Here is a 19,596-nt window from a genome sequence, read left to right on the forward strand (position 1 = left end):
TTGCATTGGTCTTGCTCGCTATTACGTTGTGCGAATCAAGATCCTGTTACGTTGGTGCCTTCTTTTTTTTTTGCCTCTTTGTATAAAGCTTCTTTTACCTTGATCTAACCGTAGTTTTTCCGCTTAACGAATGCCTTCCCAAAGACCTATGAGGTATTTATGAATAAATATATTTTATTTAAATAAATGAAACATGCCGTAAGCAACCAAGCGCCTGACACACGCGGATTGTTTGTGTTCGATGTAGTTAACATTTCAGTCAAACTGTTGAGAATTATGATAATGCCTCAGGCGCTTGGGTGGAAAAAATAATGCACTAATAAATCGGAAAGCACTTGCATAATTGCTCAGTTCACGCTTCGCGCACAACTTCTCGCACCAGCCAGCATTGCAGCTGCAGCAGGCAGTGGCACGCGTACGCAAGCAGCACAACACACGAATTTTCTTTATTCCGCAATGAAACCTTTCTACAATTCGACTTATCTGAAACATTCATTGTGTGTTTGCATTTTCAATGACACTTCACCTTAAATGTTTGTCACCAGCCGCGATTGCTTAATGGCTATGGTGTTGGGCTGCGAAGTACGAGGTGGCGGGATCGAATCCCGGCCACGGCGGCTGCATTTCGATGGGGACGAAATGCGAAAACACCCGTGTACTTAGATTTAGGTGCACTTTAAAGAACCCTGATGGTCGGGATACCCCACTACGGCGTGCCTCATAATCAGAAAGTGGTTTTGGCACGGTAAACCCAATAATTATTTTTTTTTAATATTTGCCTTTGGAACCATGCGAGCTGTGTTTGGTTCGTTCGCTAACAAAACCAACACTAGAATCGTAGTTCAGAATGTCAATGAAAGGGGCTAGTTGGGGGCTGTTAATTCTTTCTACCTGCCTCATTACGAACTCTGGCAGAGATATGCCACTTCTGCGTACCCACGTGAATGTAGGAGGACTATATGTGCAGAAAAATGTTAATGCATTTGAGAATAAAAAGTCGCTAGCTCGCGCTTTGCCCCCCGTATGCCTTCAGCCGTCATTCTATAATTAGTAAGGGATCATACAGCAGTGAAAAATCCTGTTTTTCCCGCTTCAACCAAGCCACAGCAACATTACCGGAGCCGTGCGAAAGCCTTCTGAACGCATGAAAAGCCCTCGGGTGCTAGCGCCATGGTGCGGGGAAAAGCCGGCCACGCCCACCACTGAATTTATAATACGCTCTATCCGTGCTAATGAGGCGGCCGCGGCAATACCTGCCAGGGCTCGCAAATCTCGGAGCCCATAGGTGTCCTCATATAAGTCGGCGCAAGCGTGCCGTTGGCGGGTGCGCATATAAGTATACTCGTGGACAAACTTTCTGTGGCAGTGAAAGGGAAGCTGCGGAGGCACCAGTCCGAGCGCTCCTGAAAAGAGTCCCACATCTTCATCTGCGTTAGCTTAAGCTGGGAAAGAGAAAACATAAACATCTTATTTACAACAGCTATCTAAGACATAACACACCGCGCAGTGTTGAAGTTTACTTATTTTGCGGTGTTTCCCTTCCGCGTCTGGGCAATGTCAAAACCTTCGCTTGTGGCATCTGCGTCGATTCAAGGTCTGCTCCAAGAGCCCATAAGTTCTGCCAAGCGGTGCCGCACTACTTGGCGTAGTAACGCATAGGCAGATGCCGCGCCCCCGTAGCTTTTCTTTCACTGCCACAGAAAGTTGTCCACCAGTGGCTGGCACTGTGATGGTTGTTGTTGTGTAGCCGGCTCTGCGGCAGCTACTGATGTGCGAGTAAAACTTGCTGACCTGCCCTGCTTCACGGGAAACAGTAAACTGCATTTCACAGTATACAGGTCAATTTTAAAGGCCTAATGGAACAGTTGGTATTGGCGCTCGTCCTGTCTGTGTACTTCATCTACGCGTGCGCTTTATTTGCGCCCCTCTGCTGGTTCATTTATATATATATATATATATATCGCCATCTAATCCAACAGGAAGTACTCCTACCATGCCTACGTGTCTTAGAATGTTGTCGCTCCTTGCAGAATAGTCCTTCTTGCGAAAAGTAAGAAGAGCCGAGCGCGTCACTTTGCGACCGGAGGGAACGAGCGACAAGGCTTCGGAAACCAAACACCTCTCCTGATGAAGACCCATGTAAGACAACATCAGTGTGTCGGTCGAGATCCTGTCACGTTGGCGGTTCCGCTTTGACAGTCACTTGGTGCTGATGCTGCCAACGGCGTACACCTAGCGGTGTATACTACAGGTTCGATAAATTAAACGTGTATTCGTACTCAAGTGTATGGGGTGACGATACATATCTGTGCGTGTGAGTGATCAGATTGTTCTGTGTGACACCTCGTTCTCGAACTTGTTGTATACGACACCAATAGTAGCAGCATCCTCGAGAAAAAACGCTTCTTATGCAGCTTATTCGGGAACTTCAGGACATTTCCATGTACGCTCTTTTTTTCTTCCTTCTTACTTCTAGTTAGGCCAAAGTGTCATCCCTGATAAAGCGTTAACACTGTGTCTTCTTCTTTCTTCTTCGGTCGTATGCTGCAGCAGTTGTTAATACGTTAGCGTTGTAAATGTCAAAGAGGAAAAAAGTGTACATGTGTGAAGTGTGGGAACCCGGTCATGTGGTAGAGAAGAAGTTTCTCTCTCTCTCTCTGTCATATATATATATATATATATTGCAACTGACGGTGTTCTGCGCGGCACTTCGCTCCTGGAAGAGGCAGCTCGTGTGTCGCGTGAGCTCCTGTACAAGACTTTACAGTGTGGTGAACGCTGTTTCAATTATGGGTCCGGGACTTCCAAGAGATGCGACGTGATGGTGACGCATTTCTGTCGCATTTACCGCTTAATCGCCGCTGATTGTTCGTGGTTTTTTTTCTCGCACGCACAAGAAGAGATAAATAGAAGACAGGAAAGGCAGGGCGGTTAACCAGAAGCACGTGCGGTTTAGCTACCCTGCACTGGCGGAAGGAGTATTGGGATAAAGAGAGAAAGGAGAGAGAGAGAGAGCGTAGTTTCGCGCATAGTTAAGGTTCGCACCAAGTCTCCACGCGGTTTCCAAGACCTGTCGAATTGAGGTACTTCAAGAGCGCTTTCATGGCTTTCTATGCCATCGACGCGTACGGCCAGGGTCCAAGGATCTTCGTTACGGAAAACGGTCTAGAGTCTAGCTGGTTCAGTGCTCTCCGGACAACTTCGCGCTTTACGTCGTATTGTGGACAGATACATAGGATGTGTTCAATCGTTTCTGTGATTCCGCAAGAGTCGCACATGGGCGTATCCCCCATTCCAATGTGGAACAAGTAGGCCTTCGTAAATGCCACCCCGAGCCAGAGGCGGCACAATACTGTCGCCTCTGAAAGAGGCACCAATTCCAGGCGCTTAATGAAGCCGCCAACGTCTTTTAAGCTAATCTAACAGGATGCGACTCATTCACCAAGGTAGGCGAAAGGGAGCGAAATCCAGTTCGGAAACGTTTCGAAAGTGAGACGCTATTACGCGCCGGCGTGAACGCGCAAGGCCTTCAGGCCAGGTGGAGAGCCGTGCATGGATAAATAGTTCCCGTAACCCCGAGAACCTCGAGAAAATTTGTTCTCGAGGTTCTCGGATGCGGTTGCCTGGAACACAGTAGATGGCATTGGAGTAAGCGCACATAGTTTACATCCGCGTTCCAAAACTCTCAATGCGCGCCACGGCGTGAATAATACATAGGTGTTGGCGTGTCACACGGCGGCGTTTTCTGATGGAGTGCTGGGAAGCGGGACTGGTAGAACGGGGTGGAGCAGAGAGTGGTAGATGATGGGCTGCTCCTTGCTTAGATACAGCGATGCGGTAAAAGCTCGGCACGGCCATGCAGAGCGCGCGAAGGAGCTCTGCGGCCGGCAGTGTGTTCAATCGGGATCCCGGATTCAGACAAACCGCGCTGCTCGACAACAGGCGAAGTAAATAGAAGAGTGTTTCTGAAGTTCTACTGAAAGTGCAGCGTTGCAGCCATTTCTGCATTACTTCCTCTTTCCCGCGCTGTGCTATTCCAGTACAATGGATACTCGAAAACTTGGTCCTCATTGGCGGTTTGCATGAAGCGGTTTTATGAAGAATATGCATACCGTCTCGCAGCGTGCAACAATCTTGAAATACTGTCCTGACCTAACAAAATTTGCCAAACGAAAGTTTCTGACATTTATCTGAAGATCACCGCAAAGATGTGTTGTCCAAACACTTAAGGATGTGTGCTTGGTTTAGCTGAGTGCATGTCGGCTGAAACACTGGGCCTCTCGGGCTGATGAGTCCGGCGTTCGTCTAGACGTTTCCTGTCTTCGCAATAGCGCTCGCCTGCTGATCTTCCGCGACCTTCCCGGACAGTACTCTGACTACCAAGACCCAGCTGCCAGATTCCTTCTCAGCTGTACGTATTCGTGGTTTATATTGTTGCCTTGGGGCTGAGCTATTTAAGCGTCGTTCAGGGTGCGCTATGCTGAGGGAGCGCTCACAACAAGCACGGGCACGTAGTGTATCATGTATAGCCTCCTGTACGGCTTTATAGAGGGCTGTGGTCTTTTGTTGTAATGAAAAGAAAATATTAAAGGAACGCTACACATTCGGGTGGCCTTTCTCTTGAGTTCTAGCACAGTCACCCAAAACCTAATTGTGCTCTCAAATGTGCGTTTTCCGATTCCTAAGCACAGCGCTGCATCGCACTAGGTAAAAATTACGGAAGCTGCACTTATCGCAGTGCGTTTGAAAACTTTAGCCGATGAATGTTGAACTCTCTCTCGCCTAGTACGAAAGTGGCGGCACTTTCCCATTGACCACTTGCATGCACGTGATAGTCAAACTCACAACCCCCCCCCCCCCTCAATATTACTGAAGACGACGCATTTAGACCTCCTGCTGTGGTCGAAAAATCATCGGGAGCGTGTTAAATAACCCTATGTGGTCAAAATTAGCCCGAGCCGTGCATAACCGCGGTTCTGATATAGTCCCTGTATTCTTTTGGGGTGCTAAAAAAATCGCCAGCAATTACGATACATTACGTAATAAGAAACTTGAGCGCAGCTCTATACGCGTTTTCTTTCGTGATATATTTGAAAAATCGCACCATCATCGTACCGACTGGCAGAGCCGCGATACTGCGGTGCTATATACCAACCACGCAGTTGCCGCTTTCCGTCAACTGCAGCTTATACTACCGTAATCTTCACCGGAATACGCTTGCGGCGAACACTATTCGCAAAGGCGAGCTTTCTGGTTCTTTATAACGCGATAAAAAAAGCGTTAAGGGCCCCTGTGTCACAGAAAATCCGGCATCGGCCTGCCGTGTGCAACGTCGACCATTGTAAGATTCGTCGGACGATCTCGCCGCTGCCGCCATTTGTTAGAGTTGTCGGACGATCTACGAGCTGTAGGCCGATCTCACCGCTGTCATTCAGATGTAAGATTTGGCAGTCGTAGCTGTAGGAAGGAGCTTGACTCTTCGTCGGGACTTAGGAGAGCAGGATTTATTTACATGTTATTAACAGTTGAACATGAGATACATCGACAGTCTAGCGTGACTCCCAAATCGAGCCCGCAAGACGACCATACAGCAAACAGCTTACGAGCACACAGCTCATAAGTACATTTCGAGCACGACAACGAGCACACTCTAGCAGCCGACAATCTCTGCTTATAAGCACTCTGCTCGACGTCATAGTTCGACGTAATTGAAGATGACCCGCCCTTTTGGAGCAGGATGACGGCTCTCGACTTGGAGGAGGATGAGGGCTTTCGACTTGGAGGAGAATGAGGGCTCTTGACTTGGGGGAGGATGAGGGCTCACACATACGCACACACACACACACACACACACACACACACACACACACACAGGTGCAATGGTCCGGAGCCGACGTCAGAGGGGCTTCGTAGAACTCGGAGCCGTCCCGGGTGGCGCGTCCGCGTAGCACATTGTCTGGTGTCTCGAAAAGCGCATGGGGAGGCTCTGCCAATTACCTCCCCTCGAGAACTCCTCTGAGCTGACCCCTCGCCACGTGGCTGCCCGTTATCCGCAGTTCTCTGAAGTGCACCACCATCCCGGATGGATCGGAACACGTGCAGCGGGCTGAAATAGCTGCAGGCCGATCCTAACACCATCATTACGGCAAAAATAATTTAGAACGACGCATTATGTCGCCACGCTGGCGCTCCCTGTAGCGCAAGGAAGTTACTGAAATAATTAAAATTCCCGAGGTAAAATACGTGAGAAAAGTCGTACAGTACGACTTACACGCAACCTACAGGCATGATAGCGTCGGATTGTAATCTGAATATACGAGAAAGCATAATTCTGTTGCGCGTCCACACGAAACACCAAACCCTTTTCCAGCGTTTCTACCGTTCACAGAGCGGCCATGATCTCTGAGATTTGCGCGCATCGGCGTGCGCAAATCTCAAAGGGCGTAATGCGGTGCGCCTGGTTCCTTGCAACACCTTCAGATGGCGCTCGTCTCCGTCACATCGTGGCCTACGCAAGAGGCCGCGTTTCTACCAGAAAGCTCGCCTTTGTGCATAGCGTTCGCCGCCAGCGTTTCCCGGTAGCATTACGGTTACATAAGTTGTAGTTTCCGGGAAACGTGAGAAGCAGTCAGGGAACTTTGAACGCTATCGCGCTCCATTTTTAAAGGCGAAGATTAAGAGTCCTCCAAATTTTTTTCTTTGCCCCACACAGCCGGTGCCGCGGATGTGAGCGCCATCTGATGGTGCTTCAACGTGGCTTCGTCCGCTTTTCTCCTCATGCTTCCGCTGCACCTTCCTCCTCGCGCTATCTTCGCTCTCGCGGTATTTCATTCCCTGCTGCGCTCCGCGTTCGCGCTTTCATCTTTCGCTGTGCTCTTTCGTTCGGTTACGCCGAAGCATAATGCGGAGGCACGCCAACGCTCAACGCAAGAATGAGCGGCTAAGAGCTGCGTTACAAAAACTGCAAAAGGCATTGGGGTGTTCAACGCCCTGAAACCATGCAGCGGGACACGAGTGGCGCCGTTCTGGAGGTCTCCGGATGAATTTTGATCAACTGTGGTTCTTTAACATGCATTGAAATTGCGTTAAAGGAAGGAGCGCGTTCGAACACTGACACCAACGTCATGCAGTCGTGGCTGCCTGAATTTTAACCAGCACCCGCCGTGGTTGCTCAGTGGCTATGGTGTTGGGCTGCTGAGCACGAGGTCGCGGGATCGAATCCCGGCCACGGCGGCCGCATTTCGATGGGGGCGAAATGCGAAAACACCCGTGTGCTTAGATTTAGGTGCACGTTAAAGAACCCCAGGTGGTCAAAATTTCCGGAGTCCTCCACTACGGCGTGCCTCATAATCAGAAAGTGGTTTTGGCACGTAAAACCCCAAATATTATTATTAATTTTAACCAGCAAACTCGGAGGCTTGGCAGCAGAAAGCCGTGAACATCGAACGACAGAGATGGGCGAAAATACCATTATTTAAGTGAGGCACGTGATTTAATTTCCTCCTAAATGTCCCTCTTTGAGTGCTATCGAATGCATTCGAATGCAAATAAATGTCACCTGTCACCCGCCGCGGTGGCCCAGAGGCTACGGCGTTGCGCTGCTGAGCTCGAGGTCTCGGGTTTGATCCCGGCCGCTGCGTTCACGTTTCGATGAGGGCGAAAGGCAAAAAAAAAAAAAAGGCTCATGTACTTAGATTTAGGTTCATGTTAAAACATCAGTAGGGGGTCGAAATTAACCGTAGTGCTTCACTACGGCGGGCCTCATAATCGGATCATAGTTTTGGCACGTGAGACCACAGAATTTAATTAATTTCTTAACTGTCAGCTTTGCACATTTTGCGCCAGACACGCAAACAGCGTGAGATCATTCCTACATCACGAATGTTATTGCTCCTACGGAAAAGGCGAGCCTGGCTTATCACATAGCACACGGCGCGGATAATAACTTCCGAAATTATTGCGGCTATCACTGGTCGATCTACAGTCCTCTGTCGCTCACTGTTGGGAATAAAGCCTCATTTGTAAGACGCGTCATTCAATTTGGTGACCGCGAACTTTGCCGTTCCTATCGCTGCCTCAAAGCCGTACTTTTTCTTCAGCTTGTAAGGATTCACCTCCTCCTCCCCCTTTCCCAAAAAGGACCTTAAATTTCTTCAGCTCGTCTTCCCCTGTCTGCTGGTCCTCTACCGTCACGCGCACGTGAGAATACAATTGACTTATAATGGTGCACATTTAACGATTCTAATCTCAAGTTAACTCTAACCGCATCGCAAGCGATGTACTGAAGGAGCCCACTGCAAAAGAAACGGAGATGTGCTGACTTTAACTATTTGCATCGATAGAGAGACGGCTTCTTGCGTTAAAACCGCCGACCGCTGCCAAGAACGGAACTGAAAGAAAATGCGTGAGTCCAGAGATCGAGAACAAAGACTGCGCGAGCTTGCAATGGGGGCGTGACAAACCGGGCTCCTCAAACTACAAGAGCGGAGTGTGTGCCTTCGAACAGCTTCACAGCAGCCGAGGCGTGTGGTCGCCGCCGCGCAGTCCTTCTCGTTTGAGTTGCCGAGTAAGTGAATTTCGGTGGTAAGTGAATTTACTTTCGCAATTATACTTCCAAATGGCCAAGCGCCTCGAGGTGCGTCGAGCTCTGGGATCTGCACAGTTCGAGCACAGTTAACTGAGAAAGGATGCGAGAGTGCCGGAAAATCACCCCGGTTATTGCCGAGTTCGTCCCTCGTAATTATTTGCAGAGTAATTGCCACATCATGGGCGTTTGTTGAACCGTCTGCAACTTTTATTTGATCCAAATGACCCACACCAACCGCAGCACAGCCTTATATGTAGGACATAAATACGTTTTGGTGAGTGTCGTCACTTCGTGTCACGACGAATGTTCTTTAGTGTGTTTCCAATAACGAAACACCAACTATCCCGATCGTCCATTCTGTATCGGAGCTATTTTTACTATAGTGTGCCTTGTAAAAAACCGTCTGATTTTGCACCTGTTCAGATAAGTTGTGCCATGGTTCTAACGGGACCCTAAAGAGCAATACTGAATCTGTTTATACCGGTGAAATAGCGTTTCAAAACTGTCATATTACTACTTTGGAGAGAAAAGGGTGATTAATAAAGTAGAAAATCAAGGCCAACTTCACTTTCTCGAACTTTCCGCCGACATCTCAGCGCCGGTGCACATCAGCTCGACATCACAAATTTTAAAGTATTTTTGCGTGCAGTCGCAAGCATTATGACAGTGGTCGCGGGAGCGAGTGCCACACGATACAGTCAGAGCTCTCTGACGAGCAGAGAGGGAACTATCGTATAGTTTGCAGGTTTAACGCACGCACTCGTTAATGCCGCACGCGAGTCGTCTGCTACAGCCGCCATCGCACGAAACCTGAAAATAACGAAGTATGCGGCATCATGCTCATGCGCATTAATTGCGGTCTGGCTGCAGAGCATTCGCAGGCAACGCGCGCATGCATTGAGGGAGTGCGTCCGCTAAACCTGCAAACTAAAAGAGTGCTCTGGCCCCTCGCCGGCGTACTATGCATGTACCGTGCAACTCGCGCTCCCGTTTTCAGTCATAATGTTTGTGACTGTACTTTAGTTGTTCTGGCGCAGGAAAGTTTATCGAAAGTTACTAGCTTGAGTATGTTGTTCCTTTAGAACGCAGTACAGCCCTTTGTTAGCGACAAACAATAAGCAGACCGAAGTACGTGCTGTCAAGATCCATGAGGTTATGGTCAACTGCGGCGGGAACGTCAAGCAGGCGTTGCCGCAAGTCTCATTTTTTGTTTTGTCTTTTACGGCTTACCTATAGCCTCATGTCACGGTGCGCGTGACAGTTTTGTTGTTGCTAAGGCATAATTTACTAGAACAGCTCACCTGTCCAATTAACTAAAATTACTGCAACCGACCACAATGGCAGAAAGGTATAACGGACAACGGAATGCTTGTGTGTCCTGACTCAGCTGCATGACCTAAAACAACGGTAGTAGTTCATTTCCAGCAAACAAGTCAAGGGGGTCTACAGCGTGAGTTGTTTTTGGCTATAGGCCAGAATGTTTCATTCTCGCGTACGCATTTACAGCAAGCTAACATAATATCGGCCCCTGTCTAGGGTCGATATTATGGGGCTGCGGGATAGAGGTTTCTTTGCTTCCTCTATATATGGGGGCTGCGGGTTTCATGATGGGCCAGCTGACGACAAAGCCGTGTCGAGCGAGAACTGGTGCGAAGCATGCGATAAGAACACGCTGAGCGTTATAACAGTCGTTTCATCCATAAAGTGTCATACAATTGCTAGAGGGCGCTAGTGTTTACGGGAGCAGCAAGCAGGGCAGTTCAGCCGGCATGGGAATGATGGCTAGTACATGAATTTGCCTAAACTTGCTCCTTCTGGTTTTAAATAGCTTCGTGACTTTCCTAAGTTACGACTGTCAAAAAAGTACTGCATTATAAACAGTTAAGGACAAATTATTAAAATTGTCCGACGGCAAGATTCGAGCTCGGGACCTCTAGCACAGAATCCCGATATCGAAACCATTACGCCATGGACGCATCGACGAGCGGAACCACTGCAGTTAGCAGCGATTATGCGCGCTTCCAGAGTCTTATTGTACGTAAAAAAATGTATAAATTGTATACAAATTTGCACCACTTTAGATCCAGATAAAGCTAACAAACGAAGCCACGAGAACGGCTGAAACCACTAGCACGAAAATCAGACAAATCCGTGCGCTGCCCATCATTCCTATGGTGGCTGAACGATTGCAGCGCCAGAGCTCTCTCTAGTAATTGTAGGAAACTCTATACGGTTTCGCCTACCCATTCCCCCGGTCCCTAGAAAAAGTTGGCTGTCGCGCAAAATACCGCTGCGAAGTGCGAATCCTGCTCTATACATCTGCCGGATGCGATGGCTCGGACGGAGTATTATGCCAGTATTTTCTTGGTAAATTTCATTGCGGGCCACGCACACCCGCAGGCACACCCGCACACCCGCACGCACGCACGCACGCACACACACGCGCACACACGCACACACACAAAAGAAGTGGGGGGGGGTGGGGTAAAGGTTAGGAAAAAGTATAAAAGACAGGCAAACGGGGGGGGGGGGGGGGCAACCTGGGAGTGGCGCGGCTTGTGCTTGGGAGCTATAGCGCCGAGTCTGTCTCACTGATCCGGGTCCAGCTTTATAGTGTTTACTGGCAGCCCAACCTTAATCTCGTTCTGAAGCGTTTCGCGAGACGCTTTTCTGTGGCAGCTATTGCAACACATGAGAAGAGAGAAAATCTTAAGGGGATTGGAAACGTAGCGCCGACATCGCCGGACGAACTCCCGAATGCTATGACCACTGAGTAACCCCCAAAGGGGTGATGTCTCAAGTCTGTGAAAGTAGAGCTTTGCGAGCGAAGCTGATCATGCCCGACAGAGTTTGAAAAGACAGCGCACTTCTGTGAGGCTTGCAAGAGCGCCCTGCAGCCTTGAAACATGCACGCAGCTGAAACGCTTGAGTCATCACAGCTTTATTTTGCGCTTATTCGGGCAACATAGTCTGGGATTGGATTATCTTCAGCGAAACTAATGTGCCTGATGAAGCCAAGCGGCCGCCGTCTGTAGATATCTCGGTCGAGCCTGAAAGCGATGTGGCCTTTGCAATGACGCAGTTCGTGGGTACGAAAAAATGAACTCTCGCGCCGTAAACTTTTTCCTTGTTGCTTTACTTCCCTACACCCTGATGTTTATTGTTTTTATTTTGAACAAATTATTGAAACAACAAGTTGCCATGTGACACGTAGCGGAATTCCTCATGCATGGAGCTACATAAACGACATTCACGGCGTTATTTAACAACATTTCACTATGGACTTTTGTCCTTAGTGGTAATAGGAAGAGACCGCACCTTGCGTATTGATTGCGATTATATCGGCCGAACGTGCAAAAGAGCGTTTTTCGTGTTTCACAATATTTTTCAAGGTACCCACCAGAAAAGACGCAGCCCGAGAATAAAAAAGAAGAAAAATACAAGTTTAGCCAGGGTGCCAGCTCATCTAGCCATAAAATTGAATTCGCAGGTCTTTCCCGCAGAGCAGCAGTTGCTGAATCATGGATGCATAAGTTTGAATTGCCGATCGGGAACCTGTTCCCGCCGAAGTCATGCCATGCTATTTTTTTCCTTACGCTACTGTAAATCGTGATATCATTGCTCGATAACTTTTTTACTGTATACCGCTTCGTTTCACGTCATGACTTCGTACCTTGGCAAAATGTTGACTTATATGCAAGATAAAGGGTAATGCTGATGCGCAATGCTGTATTTTCTGTGTTAACTGTTCTGTGTTATAACAACAGTTAGAAGCTCAGCATTAATTTTGACCGCATGGTGTTCTTTACCGTGGCACCCAATGTGAGTTGAACGAGCGTTTCTGCATTCTGCCTGCATCGGAATGCGATCGCCGCGGCCGGGATCGCACCCGAGCTCTCGTGTTTTATCAGCGCCAACGCCATAGCCACTCAACTACTGTGGCTTGTGTTGAGCGTGATCATGTCCAGGCATGCAAAGCATGCTCACCCGAACGTAGGAGTCCGTTATGAATGGAAGCACTTCAGTGATATTGAAGCAAGTGCACTTTTTTTTCATAAGAAGATTGTTATGGAAGCCTACACCGGGTATCTATTAAGGAAAGATGGATCGGTAGGACATCTTCCCAAATGCAAGCTGCAAAGAGCACACGAGGGCTATAGGCCGTCAACAGTGAAAATATCGCAGCAACTTGACCTTGCCGGTACGACTGCACATTTACCTACAGCGCCAACAGATCAGACGGAACATGAGGGAAGACGACGCCATACGAGCGCTGACTCACGGCTGAAAGTTTAATGCAAATGTGTCTCATGTACAAACAAACTCGTGCATACGCACACCAACAACCCTGGACATGCCAAGCAAAAAAAACGGTTCGACGGCGATTCAACCTCCAGTTGAAGTCGATCAAAGACAATGTCTTCCGGAGCGAGCTGGGGGTGACAATGGGGCGGAGTCACGGCGCACGGCAACTCTATCAACCCTCGCGTGACGGATTTCTAAGAAGCGTCAGACTGCTTAAATCTTTTTGAACTGCGTTGTGTTCGGCATCGGCCAACATGTTTAGACGGCACGTATGCCACTGAAGTACTAAAGCGCCAAACAGATGACACAAGAAGAAACACGGACGAGCGCTCGTCCGTGTCTCTTCTTGTGTCGTCTGTTTGGCGCTTTAGTACTTCAGTAACATGCACCAACTAGCCAACAAAAAGTTCTGCTGGAACATATGCCCACGAAAACGGCCCACATGTTTAGACAGCACTACCTTCGGGATCGGCCAATGAAAAAGACTAGAAACGTGCATACCCGATACGGAAAAGTGGGAGTAACTAGCTGAGGACGGCATTGTTTCTAAACACGTAACTACGCAACAAAGCTTCACCAAAACAAATTGCAAGGGCCTAACTGTATCGGCGAGGTCGATTTCTATGCAGTGTAATAGCACTTATTGACTACTGTTGCGAAGCGGGTTTGTTGGTATGTCATCTTGACGTACTAGTGCAGCGCTTATAGAAAACCAGAATGGAAGGCAGATGAACACAAAGACACGGCGCTAACTTCCAACAACATTGTTTATTTCCGTGTATAGCTCCTTATTTGTACCTTCTGGCTGGTGCCTCATAGAACGCGTGCATTTGCTAAATCCATTGTATTAGAGCAAAAACAATTGCAAGAAAAAAAAAGAATGTTGACCCTCGTAGTCTAACCTCAGCTCACCCGCGAGAATTCCAATTGTACTGCGTTGCCAAAAAAAAAAAAGAGAGAAATTAGAATTCTAGTGTATCAGCTGAGATAAAACTATGAGTTTAAGCCATTCGTTTCCTTTTTTTGCCATCGTTGTTTTTGCAGTCGTGCAAGTGGTTTCGATAAATACACGTGTAAATTATGTAATTGGAAGTTAGCGCCACGTTTGTTTGTTGATGTGTCTTCTGTTGTACTGACGCCTCGCGTATGCAAGGGTCCACACTTTTCCTGACCTAGTGTGCTTGTGCTATAAAAAGCCACTTTCGCTTCTTTGTTTCTGCACAGAACACGCATTATACAGGCCTACAACCGCACACTGAGCAATGAGATGCCAAATGTGTCTAACCTGCATTTCTTAAAGCATAGAAGAATGTTCTTGCTTCTTTTGCTTCTTTATTAAATGTAAACATGAAAAGCTTGGTCAAACATCGCACCGGATATTCCAATATCATAGTTAGGAAATAAACAAACACAAAAAAGATTATGAAAATGAAAAACACTGTCAAAAGTTTATAACACCATGGCCAAACACCGGCGGAGTAAGTCTCTGGATCACTGAAGTAAAAGCGAATGGTTATAACACTGCAAGAAAAGCAAGCTTAGACTAGCTCATGTAAATATGGAAAAAAATAAAAATTTCCATTAAGTTGACCAGGAATTCATCAGTTCAGTGTCTACGAGACAATCTTTTAGACCCTTCCGAGTTATAGCCTCGGTTTGTTCGGGCATGGCCAAGGGCCGAGCACGTTTTGGCGCAGAGAAAGGGCATCTATACGGAGAGTTCAGACGACTGCAATCTCCCATCAATACATCGACCCGCTTGACCGATGCAACACTCCCCGCAGAACAGCACAATCTCGTAAACCACGTTGTCCCGGTGGTGGTGGTGGTGGCGGGTTATAGCAACACGGAACGGCACAAGGGAAACCTCAGCTTGAAGCCAGACTGAGCCTTCCCTTGCTCGTCCATTGTTGACTACTTCAAGCCTCCGTCTTTCTGTGAACATCTTTCTCTGGTTTGGACGAATATTAATAATACTGCTAAGGTGTTTGTCTTGAAAGAGTCACCCTATACATTTGCAGATCAAAGACAACTGTTTCGTGATTGACGATAGGCCGCTTCGCAAATAAACAGTGTGCGCCAGCCATCTTGCTTCTTACACTGGTTCAGCTGTGTGTATTGCGACTTGTTTTGCTATGAAAAAGCTTCGGTGCAATGTCTTCATAAACGTAGCCACGTGGCTTACGTGTAGATCGAATCGCTCGATTCACACGTGGTTTCTTTTCTTGTTCAGGGCGGCGTCCGCTCGTTCAAGAAGCTCAAATCAGCGGCTTGAACCGCAGCAGAGGATAACTGCACCGAAGTATTCACTCTGTTACGTGCAAGTTCTGTATTGCTATGCGGCACTGTATCTTTCATATTTGTGCCATTCTACACTACTGTTTTGCCTTTGAACTGAGTATCCCCTCAGGCCTATCTGGTTTTCGATTTGGCTTCCTCGTTCTTTTGAGGTACCTGCGCTAAAAACATTTCTGTAAGGTAAGACGACCGTGGAAAATCATAGGGTACAACTGTTTGACATGTGCGATGCAATGGCAGTAAGTAAAGATAGTTGAGGAAGTTGTGTTAATTGGTACCAGCATCAATAGTTTCTTCAAGCGCCTTGTTGAATAAGGCAAAAAAAGAAAGAAAAAGACGAGTTGGTATACAGCGTCAAACGCAAAACAGAGTTTAGAACTCCTTATTTGGGTTCGCGGAGGAGTGCTGCTTGCCGCATGCGGATCTAGCCTGGCAAGAGCTGCCGGCAGGACTTCTATACCGCACCGTTGAAAATCCTATTATTTCGCATATAAGTATTGTCTGTCATAGTGCAAGAACGCGCAGTATTTAGGCCTGTTATACTGAATCTAAGCGCGCTTTAGCGCTAATCACTCTTCTCCGATGCAATCGTCCGCGGTACGAAAAAGAGGGAATCATGGGGCTAATTTTTTAAAGGATACTGTATGTTTAAAATACTGCATGTTAAAATACTGTAGGCATAAACTTCCAACCATTACGTAATGTACGGAAACGAAGTATGACTCCGCGGTTGCTGAGACAGCTAGGAGTCAAGCTGTGCAAACAGCGGGACACAGAACGAGGAAAAGGCTGAACAAACGCCACTGTGAGCTCATTCCTTCGACGGAGTTGAAGGTTGTGGTGTCGGTGACTCACTCACAGGTGATACACTAGCGCTGGATAGTCAACAGCAGTCTACACAAAAACCAATGTGCAACGTGAATAGTTCTGTGTTCAGCGTTTCTCCCTTAGTATGGACCAAAGGAGACCGAGTAAATATTCTTTTGATTATTTTGCCTTAGCGAAAGAGGAATGGTAGAGGGTATGTGTATTTAAGAGAGTGGGCTCCAGCAACGTATCATCAAAGAACACACTGTTCTAGTTGTTTACAGCTACCCTGTCCGTATAGCTTCGCCATTTTCGGTTAGCTGAGCGACACAGCAACGCATGAAACAAGTTCATGTTCAAGATGCTTTCCTTATTTAAGACAAAGCTGAATGTTTGAGGCCACTGCGCTGTAAGAACAAGCATTACGCAACCGCTCACTTTCGGAAAGCGTACGCATTCGATGTGCGTTCTTCGCTAGTCAACAGAGAAGTAGACTGTGGCGAGCCTCACGGGGTCAAGCGGTACATATTTAGCAATAAACTCTATTAAATACCGAAGAAAACTTAATAGAGTCAAACGTTTCCTTACTATAGGAAACTGGTTGAATGTGCGACAACTGTATGAATGTGCAACAATAAGAAATTACGCCCATGCCTTATTGAAAGCTCGATGATATCAACCTTGTCTTTCTGCTTCGCATGCTTCTTCACTTTTCTTTTTAATTTTGCCCAGACGTAATATTTACATAGAGGTGCTATTTTTTGTACATGAGCATTGTCATCAGTTGCTCTTCGTAAAATTTGCGAACCTTGTCATCTCGGCTCGTCCAATGTTGAACCATACTTTCACGTGGCTTACGTATACCGCATAACAGTGCTCTGACCGTATTACATATTTCGTTATTGCATTGACTTTTTTTTATTTTGGATCGCACGTGACTGCGAGTATGGCAACATCCTGTTGCAAAAGTGGCGGGGTAAAGAGAAAGCAATAACTCGAATTTATTACGATGAAGCTGCATACATGTCGCAGAAAGAAGCAGGCAAACTTTCAAGGGAAACAGTTAAACACCACAAAACACCTTTTTTTCTGCGCAACGTCCGAACTAGATACAATACCAAAAACACTACAGCAACAAAAAGGAAAAATAAAAACTCCGAAAACTTAACAAATTCTGGGGTTTCACGTGCCAAAGCCACAAGTTGATTACGAGTCACGCCGTGGTGTGCGTATATGGGTTAATTTTGACCACCTGGGATCGTTGAACGTGCACCCAAATTGCACGGTAACCAGCGTTTTTGCACGCCTCCCCCATCGCAATCCGGTCGCTTCGCCCTGGTTTGAACTCGCGGCCTCCTGCACTTCAGCACAACCCCACAGCCACTAAGCTACCGCGGCTGGTCGACTCCGAAAACTGTAAAACCTAATTGGGGTTTAACTTCGCAAAGCTACGCTTTGCTGTGAGAGACGTTGCGTACGTATGGGCTACCAGTTAATTTTTGACCATCTGTGCGATTACATAAAGTGAACCAGAATTGCACTAGTTCCTCATTCAGAATGCAGTCACCAACGCCGGGAAACGAACGTGAGACCTCGTTCGCAGCATCTCAAGGCCGAAAACATGGTAATAGAGCAACAAATAGCTCGATCTATTACATGGTTATAAGCATAAGGCCGTTGAGCCACTGATGCACCACATAATATTGTTATATCCTGGCACCGCGATATAAAACAATAAAACAAGAAACTTGGTAACTGTTTTACCACTTACTTGTGTAGCGACGACGTCCATGGGTAATCGCCGCACTTTTAATACCTTCAAGGCACCATCTTTCGCTACCATTGAAATGACAGTCCAGAAGCGAAAATACGTGCACTATACAGCCGAGGCTGCCTCTGCCAGCAGCGAAAACAGCGAACCACCGACCCGACACCACGCTCGTCAGACGAGGCCTCGAAGCGTATAGAGGGCAACATGCGCGGTTTTTGATGTGCCCTTCCTCGAGCAGGAAGCGTCAGGGGCAACAGGTGCGGCGAGATATTGTCAAACCGACGGTACGGGCTGACTTTACGACGCTTTCTTTTTTTTTTTTTTACGATGTCAGATACGCACACCTGCGGTATTCGTGTGTCGCGCAGCCAGGTATACAGCTGCATAGCTTTCGAGATAAATGTGAAGATTGACGTGTTCCGTGGCCGCTTGCACGTCTGAAGCTGTAGGTACTGTGGCGACGAAATGTGCGACGACGCCGACTCCAACGCTAACGCGTGCGACATGTACACTTATATGCGAGTGCTCCCAACACCGTTAGGATTCTGGTTCTGGAGTTCGTGGTTTGGAGTCGGGGCGCCACTTCAAGAGGTCGATTGCCTAACGCTGCCGCAGCGCCACCAAACGGCGTAGCTGGCCTGCGCTACCGGGCCGTCGCACTAAGCTGACTAAGCGGAAATACGCTTTCGCCCGTCTCTGTCGCCGAGAGTTGCTTGCTGATGAGGAGATGAGGTCGGAAGGTTGAAGTCGAGGAACGGGTTTATTTACATATTTACAGCTGGCATTACAGCACACAGCTGGAGCTGTGTGTAATGGAGCACATTACATGTCATGTCATTGAAACCGGTCATCTGGTCGCAACAACACAGTGAGCTTGCAGTGAGGATAAAATTACGAAAAATTATAACGCAGTCTTCCAGGCACCTTTCACTAAAAAATCAGAGTTAAACAATAGTTTTGTCTCTACTTCCTTTTCAAGTGCTTGCTGCAACAGTGCAAGACTACACTTCCTTTTGCCACTATAACTTGCGTAGTTTCAAGTAAAGTGCCACCTATTTGATGCGATGGACTACGAATACCATCCATGCTAAACCCAACATTAGGTTTTTCCCGCTCCCTGATTATTGGAGGTCTAGCTTTATGTTTGAGGTTAAGGTCTAGTTTGATGATTTAATATGCCACAATTTTTACACAACGTAAATGACATCTTTCAAACTAGGCACAAGCCTCATCAAGATCCTGAAACATGGGCAATTGCGCCTCCTGCAAAAATCTTGTTACGTAAACGGTAACACAAGCGCGAGAGAGACTATTTACAAACTATATTTCCACAATATACGTTGCGCTAAGCAAGATGGAGTCCTTCTCGCGCTAGAGTTCTTCATCGTCTTCGATGCGCCCAAAGGTGTGGCTGTCGCCTGCAAATGTCCCCGTAGCGATGTATTTTCTGTGTTATTTCCAAAGAGAAAGAAAGTATATCTTCTAGCGTTGTGTTTTGGTGGTCGCTTGGAACGCCGCAGTATCATCATCTATGGTAAATTCTATCGGTATACTCTCCTGAACAGTTGGTTTGTCTCATCCGTCATTAGCGCAAAGAGCTACGCTTGCTCTCATGACTCTTCTGGAATGAACGGACCTGACAAGACGCTTCTAGGCGCCGTGCGTCTATTATTGTACGCCTGAACTTTCTCTATCCTTTTGCCTTCTCCTTCTTTCTTAATCCCTCCCCCGTCTCTCTCCTGCAGGGTTGCTAACCAGACACTCACCTAGTTAACCTTCCTGCCTTTCCTTGTTTCTCTCTCTGGTTTGGCGCAGCTATATAAAATGC

General features: G+C 47.4%; 1 protein-coding gene across 1 annotated transcript in view; it reads right to left on the reverse strand.

Moving 5' to 3' along the window:
- The window catches only part of LOC142583008 (solute carrier family 2, facilitated glucose transporter member 8-like), a 39,502-nt gene extending 21,439 nt beyond the window's left edge, over positions 1–18,063 (reverse strand). The window contains exon 1 of the mRNA XM_075693232.1: positions 17,769–18,063. Coding sequence (XP_075549347.1) covers positions 17,769–17,840 — 72 coding nt within the window. The 5' untranslated portion in view covers positions 17,841–18,063. The remainder of the gene's footprint in view (positions 1–17,768) is intronic.
- Between the last annotated feature and the right edge of the window lie 1,533 nt (positions 18,064–19,596).

The sequence above is a fragment of the Dermacentor variabilis genome, chromosome 5, assembly GCF_050947875.1.
Source record: "Dermacentor variabilis isolate Ectoservices chromosome 5, ASM5094787v1, whole genome shotgun sequence".
NCBI classification, from domain to species: domain Eukaryota; kingdom Metazoa; phylum Arthropoda; class Arachnida; order Ixodida; family Ixodidae; genus Dermacentor; species Dermacentor variabilis.